Genomic DNA, 23,213 nt, shown 5'->3' with positions numbered 1-23,213 from the left:
AGAGCAGGGATGGGGAGGGATGGAACGGAGACGGAAAGGGACTCGGGGAAGGTCGGGGGTGCCGGGAGGAGAGGAGAGGTAGGGGAATCAGTGGACGGGTGGCGGCAGGGCAGGGGCACAGCCCAGTAGGACAGTGTGATGGGGACGGGCCGGACCACTCACCACTGGGATTCCATCGGTGGTCGGAGGCTCCTCAGCTTCCTCTCGTCCAGTCCTTTCCAGTATTTGAAGTTGTTGTCGAGATGCTGCAGCAACTCCGGCAGGTCCACGAAGGCTGCAAGAAGAGGCGGCTGTGTGAGCCCCTCGACCTGTGCTTAGGGGTTCGCATTGGGCTGTCGAGGAAGAGGGGGACCTGAGCGGGCAGCTCCACAGCTGGCACGGTCCCAGGTCCTGAAGGCCAGCCCTATCCTCCAGGAACACAGGTTAAGCTGACAAGTCTCACAAATGAAAGCGGGCGTTCATCCGCTCAGTGAACACGCAGCGCCTGTGGTGTGAGCCCCGCCTACAGCTAAGCGACCAGGGGCTCTAACCTGGGGCCCCCTCGCAGAGGCCGCCTGACCGCCCCTTTGCCCCTTCGCTCATGTGGAAGGGGAGGGCAGAGCCGTGGGCACCCGGCACGGAGGCCAGCCCACTGTCATGCCCGCTCCAGCGTGGGGCCGGGAGCAGATGGCGAAGGCGCCCTGGAGGAAGACCGTGGGGCGTGGAGTCAGCATTAGTGGTTTTGAATCCCATGTTCTCTACTACTAGCAGTGCGCCCCAAGTTCACGTCCCTCCTCTATGAAGCCGGTGTCACCCCGTCCACCCTGGGGGGAGGGGTGGTTCAGGACGATGTGGACAGACCCAGCCCGCGGGGTAGTGGGGGCTCAGCAAAGGCTCATTCTCATCCTCAGTGCGGTGCGTCTGGAAAGTCTCAGCCCCCAAGCATACGGCGTTTGCTACTTACTGTGTCGTGCCCGTTACTTAAGAAACGTGTCCCAAGCGTTCTTACCGTCCCAAGCATCGAACATGCCTGTGATGAAGTAGTCAATGAACGAGATCTGAGACTTGGGAATGCTGCAGGTGTTTCTGTCAAACACAGGCATCACCACAGGTAAGTCCTGCCGCTTCTCTTCATCGGTCTGCAACAGAGAACACCCGACTGTCACGTCTGCGCCTCTCCCCCCACGAGAGCCGAGGGGAGGCCGAGCAGAACGACAACGGACCCGCACCAGACCTTGTCATTCCCAGAGTGGGGACGGCTCTGCGCCAGGGGGGCCTGAGCTCACCCACCCCACCCCTTTCCAACACCTGGGAGCCGCCTGCTGAAGCTCCTCAGGTAACACTGGGAATGGTACCCGCAGGACAGGAACCTGCTCCTGTCACACCCAGCCCCCCTCCCAACCAGCAGGGCATCCAGGGCCCGAGGCCAGGCCTGCGGTGGGGAGTGGGGAGTGCCGCTGCCGCCCTCACAGGAGGGTCCCGTGGCTGCTGCTCATCTCAGGCCACGTTATCTCATTTGCAAAGGCTTTGAACACCCTTGAGATCCCTGAGTTAAAAAATTCTGGGACGAAGATTTTACGTTAAAAAAGCACTGAGAAGAAAAGCATTTGTGCACAGTCACGGGCCACCTAACGACGGGGCTCCGTTCTGAGAAACGTGCCGGGAAACGACTGGTCGCTGTGCCAACGTCGCAGGCACCCTGCAATCCTAGGTGGCACAGCCCCCGCACGCCTGGCCGCATGGGGTGGCCCTTGCTCCCAGGCCGCCAGCCACTACAGCAAGCGACTCCGAGTACTGTAAGCAATTGTGACACAATGGTACTTGCACATCTACACATGTCTAAACATAAAAAAAGTACAACAAAAGCACAGAGTGAAAGGTAAACGCTGGTCCCCCTGAGCAGGGCGCTTACCGTGAGTGGAGCCGGCAGGACTGGAAGTCGCCCTGGCGAGTCGGTGAGTGAGGGGCAGTGGCCGTGAAGGCCAAGGACGCGGCTGTGCACGACTGCAGACTTTACAGACGCTGTCCCACAGCCCTCCCCTTCCGACAGGGCCAGAAACAGACGCGGAGGCTGCCAGTGCTGCTCCACGGACAGGGATGTGGGGGGAGAGTGGCTGGGCGAGGTGTGGGTCACCGTGGTGGCGACTGCCAGGAGGGCGTGAAGTGAGGCCTGAGAAGCAGGCTCAGCAGTAAAGGCGGAGATGGCTACAGGTGGGGGGCTGGGCTGGTCATGGCGCTGGGGACATGCGCGCACTGATTTGGGGGGGAGCTGCTGGTGTTGAGAGGAGTGTGTGAACGTGGAGACGGGAAAGACCTGAGGACTCTGTATTCTGACCTTGGACATTTGGTTTGGTTCCGTCGACCCTGTTCCGGCGCACAGGGCTCACACAGGGCTCTCTCCTGCACGGAGCTGATGGGAGAAATGAAACTAACTACGCTTGACGTCGTCACGACCGAAAACATTTCCGAAAACAAGGTGGGGGGCGCAGCTGGCGCCGCGCCGCCTCAGAAAGCTTTCCCTGCAGAGGCAGTGGCACTTGGTGCTCGTTACGGTAGCCCTGATGACCTGTGTCCTGGTACAGGGTGCGCTGTGAGCGGGGATCGACGGCCAAGCCCCATGGACACTGCTCTCGGCGGAGACAAGAAAGCGAGGCTCCCAAGAGGGCGCGTCTCACCTGGGAAAAGTACTCCTCCGAGATGCGGGCGGCCCACTCGATGCTCTGCTCCAGCGGTCGGCAGGGGTTGGACACGTCCGCGCACTTAATCAGCATGCGCTTGATCAGAGTCCGGTTCTCCGGCGTCCTGAGCACGGTGTTTATGGCTGCTTGCTCTTCATCTGTTTCCTAAAGCATGAGTGGGATTCAAGCAATCGCAAGGGGTCTCCTGGTGCCTGGCCCTGCGTGGTCCCACTGCCAACACCATGAGGCGCTGTCCAGGATCTACCCATCAGGGGCTCCCAGAACAATGCTGAGGAGACTCTGAGCATCGAGCTTGGCCCCTCGCTTGACAAAGGGGCAAAGTAAGGCGGGTGACATCGCAGAAGCACCCAGCAGCAGAGGGCAGCCGCGGAGGCTGAGGTGTCTGCCCCTCCCTCCTTCGTGGCTCGCTCTTCTCTCTCTCAACCTTTCTCACAGTTGCCTCTTCTTTCTCTGTCATTCTCCCTTGGTAAGAACTCAAAGACCGACTTGAACTTTTACTTACTCGAAAGGAGTGTGAACTGAAAAAGTAAAAGATTTACCTGCTCTCTCAACAAAGAGTCGTGTGGTCCACCTGGCTCCCGCCTGTCATTTCTCAATCTCCAACTCGGCCCTGTGGCATGTGTGACTGGGGGGTAGCTGTCAGTGTCCCAAGACTGTCATACAGTGACACCTCCATAACACTGCCTGACATTGTGGTGTACAAAGAACTTATCTTTCTCTGGACCTGCACTCACAAAAAGGCCTGCGGTAGGCCTGAAGAGCGGTACTGCGTGCTGTGACGTTTACCAAATGAGGACACTGGGACTCGGAGAGGTGAAGAGACTTGTCAAAGCCACCCAGCTGAGCCGGGGTAAGGACCTAAGTTCTACCTTCGGTCCTGGGCTCCGTCCACTCGCAGTAAGTACGCATGCATCTCGTTCACAAGGACACAGAGTCACCACCCACGGGGGAATGGACCCTCCGAAGCAAATTCGGGGTAGAAGACAGGGTGCCGGGCAGAGAGCACCATCAAGGAGGACAAGGTACCCTCATTCACGGGACCTTTCCAAACGGGCCAGTCCCGTGGTTTCCAGGAGAGAGCACAGTGGTCTAAGAAGGCCTTGGTGGTCCCGTCGAGTGGGCAGAGCTGCCATCAAGACAGGCAGGTGGCATCCTGAGCCAAGGCCACCTCACGTCTTGGGGAGCGCCAGAAGGGACACCACCGAGGAGGCCCGAGCTCTCCCGGCTCCAGCTTTCCCCCCTCTCTCTCCAGACTAATGCTTTCAGTGAGAAGGGTGACAGGCTGGAAGGCTGGGGAGAGAACCAGCCTGTGGCCAAACGAGCTGCAGAATGGAATTATGACCTTGGCTCGACAGCGCCCAAAAGCAAGTCGTTCCTATGCGTGCCAGGGGCTCTCAGTGCCAGGAGCCGGGGAGCAGGGCGGGGGAAGGGCTGTGAGTTGGTGGCAGGGTGCTCAGTGCACGTGGAGTAGGTGGGGGGCGGGCAGACAGCTGAGCCTGAGGAAGAGGCTCCAGGGAGGCCCGTTCTCCAGTGCTGAGCCGACGGGGAATCTACGACGACAGCTGCCCGCCTCACGGGCCCTGTGCCTGGACGTTTATGGTGCCCGCTGCACCGGCGAGGCAGCGGAGCGGCAGAACTAGCGGGTGCTCAGGCCTGGCTGCTTCCTGGCTGCCCCTGCCCAGCGCCTCAAGTCCCGAAATGGGGGCGACGGTGTCACCCGTCCGTGACACAGCCAACAGAGGATAGTTGCTGCCACCACGGAATGCACACAGTGTGGAGCAGCTGGTGACGGACCCAAGGGCTCCAACCGTGCCCACAATGCCCAAGAAGGGGCAATGGCTCCCCCTTCTACACTTATCTGAAACTTGAGCCTCCCTTCAGTTTTTTTCTCCTTCCAAGTTCTGGTACTTTCAAGAATTTAAGCGACAGAATCAAATTCAGTGAGCCCACAGCACGTGGGGACGAAGCCCAGACAGACCCTTACCTCATTTGCTTCCAGTGCTGCCAAGGGCTTGTTGACGCTGTTGACAAACTTGTTGACGTGCTCGAAATGCTTTGTCATCTCTGTGGCCAAGACCATGTCAATGATAGCCTGGCGCAGCGTCCGGTAGTCATTCCTGTTTCAGGCGACAAATGAGAGGCTGCTACAGATCACGGGTCCAGACTCGACCGATAGAGACTTGTAAAAACTATCTGTGATCCGGGACACATGTCCACTGTGGCTAAAGTTCTAATGTCACTGGAAGTCAGCTGCAGGGCACACTTTAAGAGACTGTAAAAGTGATACTTAGTGCCTTGATCGTCATCAAGGTGAACCCCAAGAGAAGTTGAAATCGGAAGCTTAAGGGCAAGACCTTGTAGATGCGACGTCCGTGTGTTGTCACCCGTGGTGGGAGGCCCACGGTTCTTGGACTAAAACAAGACAGGAAGTAGTTGGGTGAGCAATGTCGCTCTCTCAGCGAAGACGGGATGGAGACCTGTGGTTATGGAGAGTGTACCCCACAGAGACCCAACACCTTTAGTGCCCAAAACTTAGAGGGCAGACCCCCTGACAGGTGAGACAGTCACACGCAGTGCGTGACACCTCTTCCTCCAGCCCTTGTTTTCATTTGTTTTTAAAAAATTTTTTTGAGGTACAGAGAATACAAAATAAAATCTCTATTCTGCCCTTTTTCTCCATTCACTCCGTTCCTTTCCCTGGGGCAGAGATAACAAGTAGCTACAAACAAAACCTACTGATCTCCAAGTCTGAAGTTCTACAACGTGGCACAGGGAGCTTAGTAAAATCAGGAGTCTCCTTTTTTTAAAAAAATCCCACATAAAACTTTCCTTAAAAATCCAAATTAATAAGTCTTCCTCATGACCGAACACTTTTTCCTACGTTCATGTGACAGTAAGTCCCTATCACGCATCAGGAGCCACACTAGATGCTGAGGGGACAATGATGAACGAAACTCGTATGGCACCGTGATCTTACAGAGCTTAAGAATCAAATCAGACATTAGACCAATAATGAAAACGTGACAAGTGCTACAAAGGCACTGGGACTGAATAAGTAGCGTGAGGGGTCGGGGAGGGCTCCTCGGGGAAATGACATGGGAACAGAGACAACGAGGGAAATGCTGGGCACACGAGGGCAGAGCGGAGCGTTCCACGCGGAGATTACGACGACAGCTCCTCTGTCTCTAAGAGCTCAGCATGTCTGCGTTACTTCCTTGTCTTGAAATGTCAAGACACAAAGGAGCTGAACCTTGAAATCGTGCGAAGCGAAAGCAGCCAGTCGCAAAGAGCACATAGTGGGCACGCTTCCGTTTACACGAAATGTCCAGAGCTGGCAGATCTCTGGACACGGAAAGTGGCTCAGTGGTTGAGTGGGGAGTGTGGCGCGACTGCTAACGGGGTTGAGGATTTTGGGGGGTGATGAAAATGCCCTCAAACTGTCGTGGCACTTGCACTGCTCCGAACGAGCTAACGATCACCGTATGCTTCAAACGGGTGAACTGCATGCTGTGTGAATTTATCTCAGTACAGCTGTTTAAAGGAGACGGGCGGACCAACGTGCTTCCCTACCCACGCCTCTTACCTCTCCATGTTCTTGAAGATATTGCATTTGTCATCTCTGATGGTCAGCTGGAAGGCCAGGGCCGCATGATGGCTCTCCAGCACAGCAGTGTCATTGTACAGAATGGCCAGCTCGCTTCCAGCGTTACACAGGAAGGAGTTGGTTCTCCCGGGGTGGTCCACGTCATGAATGGTGGCTGCAATGAGGGCAGCGGCCTCGTCGACGGGATCTAGAGTTTGCTGAGAACAAGAGATCTTGTGAAAACTGAGGCACTGCACGAAGCCTTCTGTAGGGTCTTCTTCCCACCCTATGACTTTGAGGTAAGAACACTTGGGATTTCTGACAAGAGAACATTGTCGAGCAAATCCGGGGTCCCTGTCTGCTGAGAAAGAGGCATCTTTGCACATGCTGTCCGGACACAACGGATTCTTGGTCTCACGCTTGTTAAGGACTTCCCGTCAACAGAGAGGAGTAAGTGGGAGAAGTGGAGGAGATGACTTACATCTCCATGCCATTAAAATCGTTTTAAGTTGGCTTCGTGAATACATATATGTATGTGTCCTCTATAGAGTAGTTCAAAAAAAAACAATAAATTACAACAAAAACTGGGCTGTCTTTATATGTTGCTCCATATTGACACTGATGTCCCTCTGCTGCCATTATTTTTGTACTTTATAAAACAGTCCTCTCTCTGGGCTCTTATTCTGCCTAGGTCTTGGTCATGATCTTTCTTTAAAAACAACAAAACAAAAACCTCAGAGGGAGCGAGGAGGGGGCAGCTGAAGACCCAGCTCCGGGAAGGTGTCCCTTCAGGGTGAGAACCAGCTTCCGCTCAGCACGGCCGGGCGCCAGGCATGACGTCGCCCTTCTCTGACTTTGAGAGGACAGCCGGGGCCCCTAAAGTGGCAACAGCCGATCCTTAGCTGGCTGCACTTGTCTGTGGGTTCGGAGACCCCAGGGAACAGCCGACTCCTGCCCTTGCTGGCTTTCTCCCTGGGGACCAGCTCCCCGTCACGCTCCCAAGGAATGGCTGAGTCACATCCTGAGTTAACAGTGTGTGGCCTCCTGCCTGACTTCTCACACGGCCACAGCCTTCCTGAGCCAGGCTGCGCCGTGAGGGACACTCCTGAGCAGTCGTACTGCATGGCGACTTAGGGACAGAGGCAGCAGAAACCCAGCTCACCTTTATCCTCTCTCTGCAGAGGAAGTAGGCGGTGGCGTGAAGCACGTCGGCAGAATGCGTGGAGTTGTGGTACGGGTTAGAGGAATGGTAATTGGCTTCGATGAGCTGGAACCACGTTCTCAGTGTTGCCTCGGAGCAGTTTAAGAGTTCACAGATTCCAAAGCGAGCAAAGATTTTGAGACCAAGATAAATTAAAGGCCTATAGAAAAAATATTCATAGCGTTAAAGTAAAGCGAAGAAACAGGCCACGTGGCGAGAGCCCTGTCAGATCCGACGAGCACACCTGAGCCAGACTTCAGAGAGCGCGAGGGCAGCAAAGCGGCACCTGCCTCTCTGTCGCCCCTTCTCCCGGGAGCCAGCACCAAGCTGGCTACAGCCAATCCCCAGTTCTGGCCTCAGCGCTCTGTCCGGTGCTCCCGCTGGCCGGGCGGGCTTTGCTCACTCTGCCCCTCCTGATTCAGACTCCTCCTTGCACCAGTGGATTCCTCAAAATCAGCGTGTTTGCTGCCCGGCTAAACTTGTGCCACATTGAACCCTATCTTCTCCTTCGGACCTGCTGGACCTAAGCCACTGGCCAGTGTCCTGCCTGAGGACAATAATGGTTTCTGATGACCGCACGTGAGCCAGACACTATGGTATGCCATGGGATGGTCTCGACAATCCGGAGGTGGGTGTCGAGTCTGAGGAGGTTCCCCCTTAGAAGGGAGCCAGCTGCCACCAGGTCGGGCCCTTCCTTGAGAAGCACCCTTGATCTAGTGCTTGGCCTTTGGCTCGGAAGGTCGAGAAATGTGGCTCTGCTGAGGCAGTGTCCAGAGATGATCAGGCTAATGGGACTCGGACTGACCTGCCTTGGCCCGGTTCACGTGAATGCCATGTCACTAGTATGTAAACCAGATGCCCAGAGATGCATCTGCCGTGGGGTGCTCCCCACGTCTGTGCCCGTGTCGCGTGCATGGGAGCAGAATGTAGCAGAAGGCTGACTCGCAGTGAGCAGGAGGAAAGGGCAGGGCTACCTTGGGGTCGCCCAACTGGGATGAGACCTGACGGTGATCCCAAGAAAGTACACCTCTCCCGCGACTGTCAGGGGTAGGGCCTCGCCATCCTGAAGGCTGGCCTGGCGGGCATCGGCTGTGACATTTCACTCCTGTGTGCCAAGTCAGCCACATCTCTTTGGTTAACAGTTCTTTTCCAGCAAAGTGCAAAACTAAAGGTACGGACCCCATTCTCCCTGACTCTGTGGTCACACCCCGTCCGGGACGACTGGGTGTGGAGTTCTGGGTCTCCCCATGCCTGTCACCGACACAGCAACCGAGATCTGGGGACAGCTCTTCTCAAATGTCTCTGTTCTCTCTGTATTTCTAATTTTGAGTTCTAGACTCTGGGCAGGGCTCTTTGCTGTGTCTTAACTTATCACCACCTACTGAAGAAATCAACATCCCTATTTTACAGGGAAAAAAAACAACCCTGCGACTTAGAGCAGTAAGTCCCTTGCTCAATTTCACACTTCCCATGAGTCTGCTGTCTCGTCAGGAGTCGTGACCAGGCAAACTCTGCCCCCCGCTTCTCGCCCGTCCCCTTGTCGAGGCCCAGGCCCCGGTGACTCAGGGGCACCTGCTGCCCTCCTGCTCCTTCCTGGGCCTCCTCCCCTGGGAACCGAGGACTGGCTCTGTGCGGAAGCTACACTCCTCCGGTGGCTTCTCCACACAGGCCCTTGGCATCGAGCTCTCTGTCTGCCGAGCTCCAAGCGAACTCACCTGTTCTGAGTGGCGGCCTCCAGTTCAAAAATATCAAAGTCCCAGTAGTCCTCGTTTTCTATGGCCTGAGCTATCCGCGGTGGGACGTCGTGAAGGGAGATGGGAGTGACTATATTGCTCGCAATCTGTTGAAAGTCTGCAAAGTGATGAAATTTGGAGAACAAAATTAGCAGGTTTTACGGCATTAGCTGAGGGAGAACAGTGCTTTGTTTCTGAGGTTTTATGACATACCAAGAAACTGCGTACTGATGAGAAAAACTATCTGACAACTTTTATCCGAAAAATTTATTTTCATCACTTCAGCCTGACCAATAATGATCCACAAAGTTAAAAACTTACTTTTTGTTGAAAGAGCATATTCATTCCCAGATAGTCTTCGTAAACCATCCTGATAAAAATCAAGGAAACGAGAGAGAAATCACAACTGTTCTTTATCTCCTGCAGATCCCAGGACTGTGCTCCCAGAGGACAGCTAAGGGCAGCCCTCTCCATCAGTGCACCCTGAGGCTCCCCGGAGATTGACCCCTGAACTCAGTCCCTTCACCGACAGCACTGAGCCTGACACTCGAAGGACCGGCTACACTCGGGGTAGGACGGCACGGGGCGGGGGCGGCTTGTGAGAGGCCCCTAGGCCTCATGCTCCTGGTGGCACTCAGGACGGTTTGGTTTCTTAGGGGTGATGCCCCTCTGCCCGCCACCCTGCCCCACAGGAGGGCTTTCTTGCCCCCGTCCTCACCCTAGGAGATGCCAGGCTTCCTCTGGGGCTCGGTTCTTCCTCCAGGCATCTCACTCTACCCAGCAGACTCTTGGCTGAGAGCTGCTCCCAGACCACCGCCCCAGCCCGAAGCAGCTCCCTCCTCTCACCCTGCAGTGACTCCCCTACCTCACCCCAGACACTTTCCCACCCTGTCCCGTGTCACTGTTAGAGGCTAGAGGAGCCTCTGTCTCAATAGGCAAGTCCATGGTTAGACATCATCATCACTCGAAGCCATGCTACCCTTTCTGGAATTATTTGATGCCTTAAAAATTAGGGTTTTAGGCAGGCTTTATCTAGCTACCTGCCTAAAACTTTATTTTGAGGACATCAAGTGATTTCAGAAAGCAGGAACTGGGAGGGAGATGAATTTTATGTCTTCCCAACACAAACGTGACAGCGATAGAGTGACAATTGTTCTTCCTGGAGAGACCTCTATAGTAGACAGGCTGGAGGGGGCATCCAGGACCTCCAGAGCCCCATCCAATGACATGGTCTCAAGCGCTTCTTTCCAAAGAAGTCACCAGCTCTGCACAGGCTGCTTGGGGGAACCCATGCCCCTTCCCCCGGGGCCTCTTTAAACATGGTCCTTCTGTTTTGCGATGCGGTGTGGAACACTTCATTTTTTTTTTTTTTTCTGCCCCAGTTAAGTCGTATTTAAATAAATTACTCATAGAACCCCTAAGCAAAAATGGGGCAGCAGCTCAGCAGACGGTCTAGAACATGCCCCTCCCTTATGTGCTCCAAGCCGAGGTCCCTGGGTGGACGAAGAGCAGTTGAGCCCAAGCGATGGACGGGCTTAGGCCCGGACCGAGCCTGACACGCAGACAGCTTTGTCAGGCCGGCCTGTGACCAAATAACCGGAGAACAAACGGGAACGGCAGGCTCCCGCCAGCGGCCTAGTCAACACACACTTACGGACATTAGGCCCCCGACGAGGTCACTGGCATGAGGGTCATCGTCCTTAGCACCGAACTGCGGTGAGTATAACTCAGTGGTTCTGAGAATTTCCAGCACACGGTCTAAGGCTTCTGTCACAGGCATGGGACTGTTTTCCTGGGCAGCATTGATGATGTTGATTACCTACAACATGGAAAGAAAAGCCTTGCGTTTCGCAGCCTTAAAAACAACGGAAAAGAGATCCTGAGGTCAGGCTGGCCACGCTGCTCAAGGCTGACTGACGACTAGCCGAGTGTCCGTGCCACATGTCCTCTCCTGAGAGGAAGCGGCTCCCCGTGACTGGGAGAGCATCAAGATTGTCACAGGTCCATTTCTCCTCACTGGAAAAAATCGGCGGGGAGAACAAGGGACACCGTGCTCAGTGGAGATGGACCACGAACGGCCTCACCTTGGTGATGGGCGCCTCGATGGTCATGGAGTGTATCCGGGCCATGGAGGAGTGTCGTCTCTGGCTGGCCACTGCGGAGAGATCACGTGGGCAGAGGTCAGGGTAGGCACAGCCTCGGGCACCTGGCTTGACCGCCGAGGGCTCCGTGCCCTAACCCACCCCCCAGGCCCCGCTGTGCCCAGCTGCACAGGGAGGGGGCAGGACCAGACCCACACAGCCACCCAGAGCTCCCCTCCTTCCTACGAGCCTGGGACCCCGGCCTAACCGCCTCTGCTTCCTTCGGTTCTAGGTACTAGGAAGCACGTGCCCCCACAGACTGAATGTCTGATGTCACAGGCCAGAGAGAAAACAGGAAAGCAACTAGCGAGCCAAGGCCAAACAGTCAGCCTCTTTTCATGTTTATAACAATGAGGCTTTGTAAGTACTCAGCCTGCCGCTGTCCAGGAGTAAGGATGTTTTGGAAGACAATGCCACACAGACTCTTTGTTTCATATACGGCAAGAAAGATAAATACTACTCGCCATGAACTGAAATACATGAATTTCTGGTTACAGTTTTCAAGGCATCCACCGTTATGCATAATCCAGACTAATTAGGTAAATACCTCCGACGAGGCAAGCAGCAACTCTTAGGTTCTAAAGTTTGTTAATTTTTTGGTTTGGGTTCCTCTGGGGGTAGCGGAGAGCCTGGGCAGTGCACAGGCAGGAAAAATGTTCACACAGAGTTCTGTCTGTCTCCCTGAAAGCCCCACTGTGAGGCCAAACACTCTTTACCAAACACCGTAAGGACCGCAGCCTGATGTGTCAGCCTCGCGCTCCCAGACTCGGGCCCTGGGAGAAACTCCGAGCGAGAGCAGCCACGCGGCGGCTCTCAAACGCTTTAAACGTTGGGGGCAGACAAACTGCCTTCAGTCTAGTTTTGACGACCAGCATGTAGTTGCCACCTTTCCATTTTACTCAATGGGGTCATTGAACTCAAAAGAAAAACCACTATTTTATCATTATGTCATAAAAGGACTTGTTCTCATTTGAAAATTAATAAAAGTGACATCTGCTTACAAAAACCAAACAATAGTATAAATGCAATAAAGTCAGAAAAAGGTATAAAGATTGTTGTGACTGTGTATGTGGAAAGTCCACAGAAGAATCTACAAGCACGACTCTGACATCCCTGAGTGAGCTGGTCAAGGCTACTCGGGACAAGGTCAATATACAAACGTCAATTGTATTTCTGTAAGCTAGCAAAAAACAACTGGAAACTGAAATTAAAAACACCAATATGACATGTGACAGCATCTGAAAACATCAATATTTAGGAATATAATGAAAGACGTGCGAGATTTATATACTGAAAATGCAAAACGCAGCTGAGAGAAAATAAAGACAACTGAAACGGAGTCCCAGAGCGCACGCAGCGCCTGCGAGAGTCAGCGTGACTGAGCTTTCAGTTTTCCCCAAGTTGACCTACAGATTCAAGACGCTCCTAGATAAAACCTAGGAGGTGTGTGTGCGTGCGAGTGTGTGTGTAAACTGACAAGCCGATTATAATGGAAGTGCAAAGGACCTAAAATAGCCAAGATAATCTTGAAGAAGTTTACGCCACCAGATAATCAAGACTTCCTGTAAGGCTGTAGAAATCGACAATGGCGCTGGTACAAGCACAGACTAACAGAGAAGTGACACAGAGTCCACATGTGTACAGTCATCTGATTTACAACGCTGATGCTGTTGCAAAAGCTGTTTTTTCAATACGGTGATGGGCCAATTGGATTTTCAAGGGGTGGGGAGGGAAGATTCGTCTTTGATCTCTACCCTCACCAGATGTAAAAATTTATTTGAAATGGATCACAGACCTAAAGTGGAAGATGAAACAAGCTTGACCTCGGGATAGAGAAAGATTTCTTAAACAGGACAAAAAAGCACCAGCTATAAGAGAAAACACTGATAAAATGAACTTTATTAAAATTAAGAACCTCTGTTATTTAAAAGACCTTTAAGAGACAGATAAGGCAAACCACATACTGAGAAAATATATTTGTGATACACACATCCAACAGAGGACCCATATCTAGAATATATAAAGAATTCCTACAAAACAATGAGGAAAAAGAGAAACACCCAGTTATAAAAATGGGTAAAATATTGAACAGTGCTTCACAAAAGAGGATATTCAAATGGTCAATAAGTATATGAAAGGCGTGCTCGACTTCACTGGTCACCAGAAAAATTCACACCACATCCACCAGAAAGGCTGAAATTTTAAATGCTGGCATAGCCAAGTGTGGGAGGATGTAGAGCACCTGGAACTCTTATAGGTGAGTGATGGGGAGGAGCCCGGTACAGCCCACGTTGGAGCTGTTCACAGCTGCCCAAAGGCCCAGGGCACACACAGGTGCACACACACACACACACACAAGAACATTCACATATCTTTATTTTTAAAAGCCCCAAAGTGGAAAGATAGACACTGATGTCCATTAATAAGAGAACAAATAAACAAATCGTGGCATATTCATATAATGGAGTATTTACTGAGCCATGAAAAGAATAAACTACCGATACACCTAACGACATGGATGACTCTCAAAAACGCTGACACGACCGAAAGAATCCAGACAAAGAATGCGTACTCATGTTATATGGTTCCGTTTCTTGAAGCACAAGAGGCCAGGTGAATCTGCAGTGCTAGCAACTCTCAGTTGCCTCCGTGTGGCAGAGGTGTGTGTGCGCAAGTGCATGCGTGTATACTATCTGGATCTACACTGCGTAGTAGTTACATGAGTGTAAAGAATTGTCAAAACTCTTTGAGCTGAACACTTAACATCTGAAATTTATTATATGGAAATTATAACTCCAAAAGAATAGTGGTTAAAAACCAAAAGCATTAAAAGAAGAACGTTTACCTATTAAAAATACAGAAATGGACAAAGTCACTCAAAGGATGAGGGAGGTTGGAAACGCCTGGCCGTGGGCATGAGTGAGCTGGCCCCTGCCCTGCCCTGCGAGGGACATGAGGGCAGGAGCTGGGCCTCTGCTGTACAATCCAAGGTGCTACTGCCCTGCAAAGTAGTGGCTTTTTATCTAGTAATAGCGCCACATGCTTCCCCGTTCATCTTTGGGTTGAAGAAAGTACACAGTTAGCAGTGCGATTTGCCTCCGCGCTACCGATAAATCATTTTTATTACATTTTTGAAACTACTAGATCATTCAGGCTATGTATCTATATATCTATATAATATTTAAACATTATATTCCAATTAGAACTTAAATAATATTTGCTTAATAAGAGTCTTTCACATGCAGCTCACCTCCCCACCAAAAAATAAGCTTCCAGACAAACTGCAACCCACAACGAAATACAGTTAAGTCCTCACTCAATGCCACTGAAAGGTTCTTGAAAACTGTGATTTTAAGCAAAATGACATACAAGAAACCAATTTTACCATAGGCTAATTGACAAGAACAAAAGTTAAGTTCCTATGGCATATTTCTGTTCACAAAAACATCATCAAACTTCTAAATAAAGACTTGAAACACTTCTAATATTGAACATGGAAATAAATGTGAGCTATACGTAAGGACAATTAATAAAAATAAACGAGATCATTATTTTCCAACCTGCGTATGCCGGTTCAGAGTCGAGTGTGGCTGCAGCCTCTCCTGGGACCCCACCCTGTATGGGACGCCCTCCCATCGCAGGCCCACTCACACCCACCCATACTCACTCAGCCTGGGACTATTTAGACACCCCAGGCACCTCACATGCACATCTTTGGGACGTGGGAGGAAATCAGGGGACCTGGCAAAAAGCCATGCAGATGGGAGGAACGTGTACACTCCACACAGTGGCCCTGCCAGGAGTCCATTTTTTTCTCCCCTTGTCAACGTTATAATGAAATGACGTTGAACAAAACAATGTTGTTCGAGGACTTGCTCTATATTGTTAAGAATTCCCAAATGCGTCACTCGCACAATGATAGCAGGTAAACTGACATTCTGCTGTTACACATTCTGCAGAGCGGGCAGGGAGATGCACCTTTTTTCTTTATTCCCTCACTCCGTCGAAAGGTTCACATGGAACCCACAGGCGGGAGTCGGGGAAGAGGGAGAAATTGACAGACGGCTAGAGGGTCTCCTGTCCTGAACTGGAGCTGTACAGCGACCCAGAGGCAAGATGGAGCGGCGCGGGGGGCCTGCGTGCCGCACCGAGGGTCACACTCTCCCCTTTGTCCTGCACCCACCTTCGCTCGCGCGATGGCCAACAGCTCTGACGTCTAGTGAGCTTTTTCTCTTGTCTTTATGTTTGCCTGACTGATTATCTGTAGAAACAAATTATAAATCACCTCGTCAAAAGGATTAACAATGAAAACATGTTAGGAAAATTATCGATCTAAAAAAAATTTAAAAAGAAAACTTAAGAATTACAACACAAAAATCAACACAGTGGGCAGAAATGCAGACTATGAACAAGGGGACTGAGCTTCTCAAAATGTCCCTCTTGATACAATCATAAACAAGTGCCTTACAGCTTCCAGATGACATATTACAGAGTCCCACTACATAAAGTAAGAACTAAGAGAAAGTTTGATCCCCATCCACACTCACCCCAAGGGAAAAAAATAATCTATGTATTTTTCCTACAAGACCTAAAGTGCCTCAGGGAAGAACGTGCCTCTTCCTGCGCAGTGCACAGTGCAGAGAGTGTCGAATGACAGTTTATCTTTCTCCCCGTGACCCCACCTTCGGTGAATGGCACCGCTGCTCTTCTAGTCAGACCTCTCTCCCCGACCCCACACCAATCAAGGACAAGACAAAGTTGACCTTCCTTCCTGTTCCTCCTCTGTGTACCTAACAGGTGCCACGGAGGTGCTGAGCCTCTCCAACCTGTCCCCATTTCACAGACGAGGAAACTGGGAGCCGCCGGGCGGGTGGCTGAATGCGGCTGCCGCTCGGCCCTGGTGTCCCACCTGGAGGCTGCGTCCTCTCTGCCCCATCGTGGGGTCCTCACCTGGAGCCCCACTCACAAGCAGGACCGGATGCAGGGCCTTGGCACCCACCCCCATCAAGATGTTTCTTCATTTGCTATTTGCTACGCTCTCTTCTGCACGGGCACCGACCCTGAACTTGTCACAGTCCCTGCAGACCTCTGTCTTGCCACATCTGAAGGACACAATTCAACTCTGACCCAGCTTGGCCCGACTGCTTTTCCTGGAAACTCCTGGTCTGCACCGGGCCTTGCTCTCTGGCTTTCCTTCCTGGTTTCCCTCACGGTCCCCTCTCCCCAAGCCCCACCCAACCACAGTGCTCCGGAATCTGTCCTGAGCCCTGCTCCTGTCCGAAGGCAGTCCCTTCGAGAGAGCCCGTCCTTCCGATAGCTTTAAGCAATCTCTGTGCCGCTGTCTCACCCTGAGCTCCAGGCTCACACCTTAACTGGCCATTGGTCACCTGCACCTGGGTACCCCTCAGGCACTTCAAGTGAACGCATCATCTTCCCCCAAACCCACTCTTAGTCCCAGGTCGCTGAGTTGGAGACAAGAATGGGTATGACTCCTCCCCTCTCTCCCCTCTCCCTCGACTGGTCAGCTAAACCTGTGGAGTTGGCCTCCTCAATACGTCTTTAATCTGACCCTGCTCTGTCCCTGCCCTAGCTCAGACGCTCGTGATCCTCCTCCAGATTATAGGCACACTCTCTCATGCCCCTTTCGACCCCTGCTCCACAGGCACCCAACTAACCCTACTAAAACAAAACCCTGACCAGATCGCTCTCCCAATTAGAACATTTCGATGGCTCATGACTTTTTAGGATGAGATTTAAGCTCCCCAGTGTGGCACCCAGAATCCTGTGATCCTGACCCCTTCTCCTCGGCCATCACGGACCGTTTCTGATGTGCTGGTTGAGCTCCCCACCTCTGCGCCTCGGCAGACTGCTTCCCTCTGCTTGAGGGGGTCCCTCTCCCAAGTCACCTTCTTCACCCTGTTAACTGTTGCTCCTCTTTGAAGATGCGGTTACGACGCAGTACAGGTATCATAACCTTTGGGAGACCTTCCCCCCACGCCCCCGACCCCACCCTACACTGCCGGCAACCAACTGCCTTGCTGTCTGTTCCCCACCAGCTGTGAATGACATGAGGACAGAGAAGTCTTCCTTTCTCCTCACTAGGTGACCAGCACTGCCTAGCAAGTAACAGCTGCTCAGCCATCACACATCAGCTTCTCCAGACGCCTGCATGTTCCTGTCACAAATGAAAGCGCCACTAAATCAAACTGCTCTGGCTCCCGGGCCCCCACCCTGCAGCACCTCAGCGACGAGGAGTAACCCCAGCTGGCAGTCAAGGCCGGGGTCAGTCTGCTGGCAACCGCCTGCCTTCCCTCTCTCACTGGTCTTGACCACACGCGGGCTGTGTCAGCACAGCTGCTCCTCACTCTGTCTCGGGAACAGCCTTGACATCTGCTCCTTCTGCCTCTGGCACAGGACACTGTGCCCTCTCCGAAACTCACTTCAGAGGGCACCTCCCCCCACCACGCGCAGACCCAAGCACGTGTCCTTTCCCTGAGCTTCGTGATTAACGTCCACACGGCTGCCTGATGAGACCGCGCTGTGAATTTGCTTGTTTCCTCGTCCCACTCCCTTTATCCACTCCACACACTTTACTGGGCACCCACATGTCAGGCCTTAAGCCAGGCCTTAAAGACGTGAAGCTGAACAAGGCGTGAGCTATAGCAGTGGTTCCCAACCCTTTCGGCTGCTATGAGAATCTAATGCCTGATGATCTGAGGTGGAGCGGAGGTGGCGATGCTGGCCCTGGGGAGTGTCTGCAAGCAGCGATGGAGCTTCCCCTCCTCTCCCATCGCTCACCACCTGCTGTGCGGCCCGGTTCCTAACAGGCCACGGACCGGACCAGTACCGGTCCGCAGCCTGGGGGTTGGGGACCCCTGGTCTAGAGGGGACAGAGGTAGAAGAACTCAGAGTTATAGCAATAATTCTGAGACACAGAAGGAGCCCCGAGGAGGAAGTGGAAGATTCTTCTCTGGGACAGGAGCAGAGAGGACGTGAGCCAAGAAGACAAGGAAGCTGACTGTGCCGATGGAGCAGGAGCGGGGACTGGAGAGAAGCAAGAAGCAACGTGTGTGCCGAGGATGGGGTGTGGCTCGAGAAGCAGGCTTTCACTTCTACCTAACATTTCAAAGTGACTTGATCTCTGAGTCCTATAGCACCTTCCCTGCTGAGATGCTGGGAGCACCTGGCTCTCAGAAGCTCAACTCAGACTCGTGGACATGGACAATAGACTAGTGGTTACCAGAGGTGGCGGGGGGAGGGGGAAGGAGGGAGGTAGTGGGGTAAAAGGGGTCCAATATGTGGTGACGAAAAGAAATCTAACTATGGGAGGTAAACACACGATGCAATATACATATGCCTTACTGTTAAACTGTACTCCTGAAACTTAATGGATTTCATTAACCAAAGTCACTATAAAAAAATAAATTTAGAAAAAGGAAAGAAGAAGCTGGACTCAGGAAGGCTGAAGGGATGAAGGCAGAAGTGTGAGGTTTCGGCCCCGGAAGCAGCGGAAGGAGCGAGGACAGGCCCTCCTCCCCGGGGGTGCTGACAGTACGGACTGACCTGAGGCGTCTGGCCATCAAGGCAAAGATGCAAAACGGGCCTCCACAAACCAGGGCTCTGCTCTCAGTTTCCCTTTCCGTGAAATGCAATCCTTCCACAATGCCCACTGTTTGAGGACAGAGAAATCAGCGACACTTCCCTGGCCTGCTGGGTAGGTCCGGGGAGCCCTGGGGAAGCTGGCAGTGGCAACCGCAGAGCCCGCACGGGTGGCAGCCGCCCCTGTTCCCGCGTGGACGCTGGCGTCTGGCAGGATGGGCTCCTTTCTGCTGTGAGGAAGCTGAGAAGCAGGTATCTTACGGGACTTCCCAAAGTCCCTCTGCTGGAACACAGCAGACTTTCAGAGAACGTTCTCAGACACTCAACAGTCCCAGCACTTGTGGACTGCTTGCTCTGCACGGGGACCACCCTCGCTCGGGGGACTCCACCAACCTCCAAACTGCAGTCGACAGCTGCCTTGAGCCTTCGTCCCCCTGCGCTCTGCGGCCTCAGACACAGAGAACCACCTCCTCCCTCCTCCTGACAAAGCTCGCTTTCCCCAGACACAGAGGGACACACTTAAAAGCTGATTTCTGTCGTGTGTAACCAAGGACCCCGCTGGTCCACTGCCTACAACTCCACTGCCTCCCAAAGCAAGACCAGGAGCTGAGTCTTCTGGACATAAAGCTGGTTACGCTGCTGACGGGGAAGGAGACTGGACAGCGAGCGGCTCATCTGGGCGAGATGGGCAAGACTCTTACGTGGGCACTGATCTAGTAAAATGACAGAATGGCCCCGCACAAACGGTTTGGGAGATTCCTCCCCAGCTGACCGTCTTCTGTGACCATGTCGCTAACTCTGCCTTCCAGGGCCAGCTCATTTCCTGGCTGCCTGACTCTAGGCTGTCATTTAGCCCTTTGAAACTTCAGTTTCTGTCTCAGTAAGAAAAAGATGTTAACAACAGCCACGACTAGTTCACGGGCCTGTACTATTTTTTTGGGGGGGGAAGCAGACAGTGGCTGTTCTAAATGTTAAAAAAAATCCAAGGCAAGGTGCTCCACGACCTTGTAGCATAAGGGTCACGGTCAGGCTGGGCGCATGTCGGTAGCTTCCACTGCTGCCTCCTCCAGCCTCTGCAGGTTGCGTCTCCCAAGCCCGCACTCCTCCAGGTCTTGGATGCCAAAGCCAAGGTCTCTCTCCTTCTCTGGCGCTGCACTCCCCTCCCCCTTTCTCTGTGCGATTCGGCCCTGACCATGGTCGATGTGTCCCCATTGTTCTCCCGTCCCTTGACTCAGGGACACCTTCAGGTTTCTGCTCCCACTGACCCTGATGCTGATGCAAGTGATCTACCCACCCAATCCCCCCACCACCCCGACACACACCTTTTCTTGGCGTCTCTTCCTGGGTCACCTCAGAGTCTCCACTCCCCTTTGCCATCCCTGGGTCAACCTCATCAGTTCTACATCCAAACTACTAGGTGATGCTTTGCTGGCCAGCAAAAGTCACATCTCCAGTCCTGATCTCTGAAGCACACAGAAACAAGGGCCCCAGGGCCCAGGAGGTACTCAAGAGAACTTATCACAATGAATCAGCGGACAAATGAACACACACACGAACCCAGGGCCTCACGAATAGTGCCTTCCACATCCGCCTCCCCCAGCCCGGGCCATGCCCTCCATGCCCAGGGTTAACACCCACGTTCTGACCGCTCGTTCTCGCTTCCCCCCCTCTGGCCCCACGCCATCATCGCCCTGGCCTCTCCCGTCCACCTACTGTCACCATCGCACGCCCTGGCTGTTGTTTCCTCCCCTCTAGACTATGGTGATGTTGGCATTCCTGTCCCTGGTCCCTCCTGCCATGGCACCTGTATCACACGTGCTCTAGGAGCTTCTCAGAGCCCAGACCTCATGCCACTCCCCGCCCCCAAACCCTCAGACCCCGCCACCTACGGGCGAAAACCCCCATTTCCCCCCTGGCACTCCGGGGTCCTTCATGATCCCAGTCCTCTTTCCACACTAACCATTCACACTAGTCGAATCTAATCCTTACTCTTTCTGGAACACACTCGGTACTTTCCGTCTTCCGTGCCTGGTTTTATTACTAGGATGCTTTTCCCTCCACACGTTCTTCTTATTCAAATTCACGTGCCCTGTCTGGAACTTTCCCTCTTCCTCTGAGTTACCACGGCACTACTGGTCCTCTCTCATTTATGACTGATCACCTCTCACCACTTGCTGTGTCCCGTGGTATCAACATGTCTCTTCTTTTCACATTAAAGCCCGATTGCTCTTGGGGCGCCCATGAGAACTGTCCCAGCATGCACTCGGGGCTTCTGGAGTTGGCTGCTTGGATCGAGTGCCAGCCCCACCCCTTCTTAGATGGGTATCTTTGGGCAAATTAGTTAGCCTTTCCACTTCCTTATCTGTAAAAAAGGAACTTCATCTATAAAAGGTCTACCCATTGGATTATTGCAAGACTCTAATTAAACACACTCAAGCACAGTGCCTTATACACAGCAAATGCTCAGAAAGTACGTGGGTAACATTTCTAGAACAATGGATGAACCTTCCGGTGCTGCAGAAAGCACGTCCCCAACAGCCAAAGGGCTGGAAGACAAAGCCTCCTCCCTGGGCGCTCGCACGGGGCTGGCTGGGCCACCGGAGCACCACCGGGGCACGGCAGGGCGCCGCAGAGCACGTGCACGGGTTCAGTGCAGCGCCTGCGTGCGGGGCTGGAGCGGGCCTGTCCCGTCGCCCCCCGCCCCTCATCTGTGAGCACAGGCACAGGCAGCCGGCTTGTGAAGCCACATGCATGAAGAAAACAGGCAATTCCAGGCCTGGGAAAACCGCCTGCAGGTACACAGATGCGGGGAGGAGCAGATGGTGCCCAGGACACAGTAGGAGTGGGGCGAGTCCGGCTCCCTCCCTGTGGGCACGTGGCGACTACTGTCTGCAGATGAAGATGTTCCTGACAAAGTACTGTGCTCCGACCCTCAACACTGCTGCCTCTTAAAATAGAGATCAAGCCAACAAACCACACTTCACCCAACACGTCCCCGTATTAAGTGCATGCATTTGAGGTGACCAGTTCTCTCCCCGCAGGCTGTGACCCACCCCGAGACATCTGTCAGAATGCCCACAGCGCTCAGGTCCTTAGACTCACAACCCAGCCTGGGAAGCCAGGCGAGAAACGCTGCCATGGCGCCGGGAAATACAGCCCCTCACGCCAGGCAAGCTGGTCGGAGTGGGGTCTGCTTTCACTTTATTTATTTCCAAACCTCAGTGAACCCTCAGAATGAATATGGCGCACCATACCTGTGAGTCTGTCAGACTGAACACATTCGGCTATTTTCTCGGCCTAGAAATGAATTTAAAAGCCGTTAGTTCTGACGGCCGAGGTTTGGGTAAGGGAATCCTCGCTGGGGCGCAGCCGGGGTCCGAGGGGCCCCCTCACCTACCTTGTTGTTGCCACTGCACACTCTGATAATGGACACATAGTGTCTAATTCTTCTGCAAGTAGAAAACAATGCGTTATTTCTCTCCGGGCTCTCTATTCTGGGGGATATGTAGCTAGTTTTTCATTGTGAAAAGAGCATCTCTCTTCCACAGCACACAAAGTGCTTTGAGAAAAGCCTTTCTATGGTTCATGGCCAAGGCCGCCAAAAAACAAGCAAGCGTCTACAAGCACCCTTTGGTGTTTCTGTAGAAACGAAATCAACTCTTCAGTAAAAAACGAAATTCTCTCAAGTCATAATGCAATAAAAAATACCTATGTTTTTAAAAATGTACTGCATGTTCAACCCAGAGCCCGTAATTCCTTAACACGTTTTCGTTCTCAGGACCCTTATATTGAGGCGCTTCTTCCAGTCCCAGGAGCAGTCTGCTCACATCCATTCAGGGAAATGGCCCGAGGCCACACGGGGCCCTGGTCAGCTGCCCCTCTAAGACAAAACCCTCGGGGCTTATCTCAGAAGCTGCTGACTCTCCTCATTTATTGTCCTTTTCAGTTTTTCAGTCTTTCCTCTTGATAATCAAATCACTATATACTTATCATGAAAAAATTTGGAAAGGACATAAAAAGGCAAAGAATCAGAACAGAGGGCCCACATAGATCCAGTTCCCCGGGGCAATCGCCAACTGGCAGCAAAGCCTGGTGACCAAGCACGTGAGCCGTGCAGTCAGCACAGACGTCTCGGCCCGGCTCTGCCAAGTGTCGGCAGCCGGACCTGGGGCCAGAAATCTCGCCTCCCAGCCTCAGTTTCCGCATCTGGAAAATGGAGATGGCCACAGCGCTGACATCACGGGGCTGTGGTTGGGGTGAAATGAAGTGATGTCTCCT

The 23,213-nt window shown here is 53.0% G+C and overlaps 1 protein-coding gene across 4 annotated transcripts in view; it reads right to left on the bottom strand.

The window, feature by feature from the left end:
* Window positions 1-23,213, bottom strand: part of PDE8A (phosphodiesterase 8A) — a 116,200-nt gene that overhangs the window by 2,204 nt on the left and 90,783 nt on the right. For 3 of the 4 annotated variants that reach the window (XM_039858236.1, XM_039858233.1, XM_039858234.1), the window contains exons 10-22: window positions 22,333-22,384; window positions 22,190-22,232; window positions 15,520-15,597; window positions 11,280-11,350; window positions 10,850-11,014; window positions 9,517-9,565; window positions 9,178-9,313; window positions 7,424-7,622; window positions 6,262-6,479; window positions 4,663-4,795; window positions 2,655-2,822; window positions 989-1,118; window positions 163-274 (exon numbers count right to left, since the gene is read on the bottom strand). In XM_039858236.1, the coding sequence (XP_039714170.1) occupies window positions 163-274; window positions 989-1,118; window positions 2,655-2,822; window positions 4,663-4,795; window positions 6,262-6,479; window positions 7,424-7,622; window positions 9,178-9,313; window positions 9,517-9,565; window positions 10,850-11,014; window positions 11,280-11,350; window positions 15,520-15,597; window positions 22,190-22,232; window positions 22,333-22,384 (1,554 nt within the window). The remainder of the gene's footprint in view (window positions 1-162; window positions 275-988; window positions 1,119-2,654; window positions 2,823-4,662; window positions 4,796-6,261; window positions 6,480-7,423; window positions 7,623-9,177; window positions 9,314-9,516; window positions 9,566-10,849; window positions 11,015-11,279; window positions 11,351-15,519; window positions 15,598-22,189; window positions 22,233-22,332; window positions 22,385-23,213) is intronic. The other variant, XM_039858235.1, reaches the window with a different exon arrangement.

The sequence above is a fragment of the Pteropus medius genome, unplaced genomic scaffold (assembly GCF_902729225.1).
Source record: "Pteropus medius unplaced genomic scaffold, Ma_sr-lr_union100, whole genome shotgun sequence".
Lineage (NCBI taxonomy): Eukaryota > Metazoa > Chordata > Mammalia > Chiroptera > Pteropodidae > Pteropus > Pteropus medius.
Note: the sequence above shows the minus strand (reverse complement) of the source record. Positions and strands in the feature narration are given on the sequence as shown.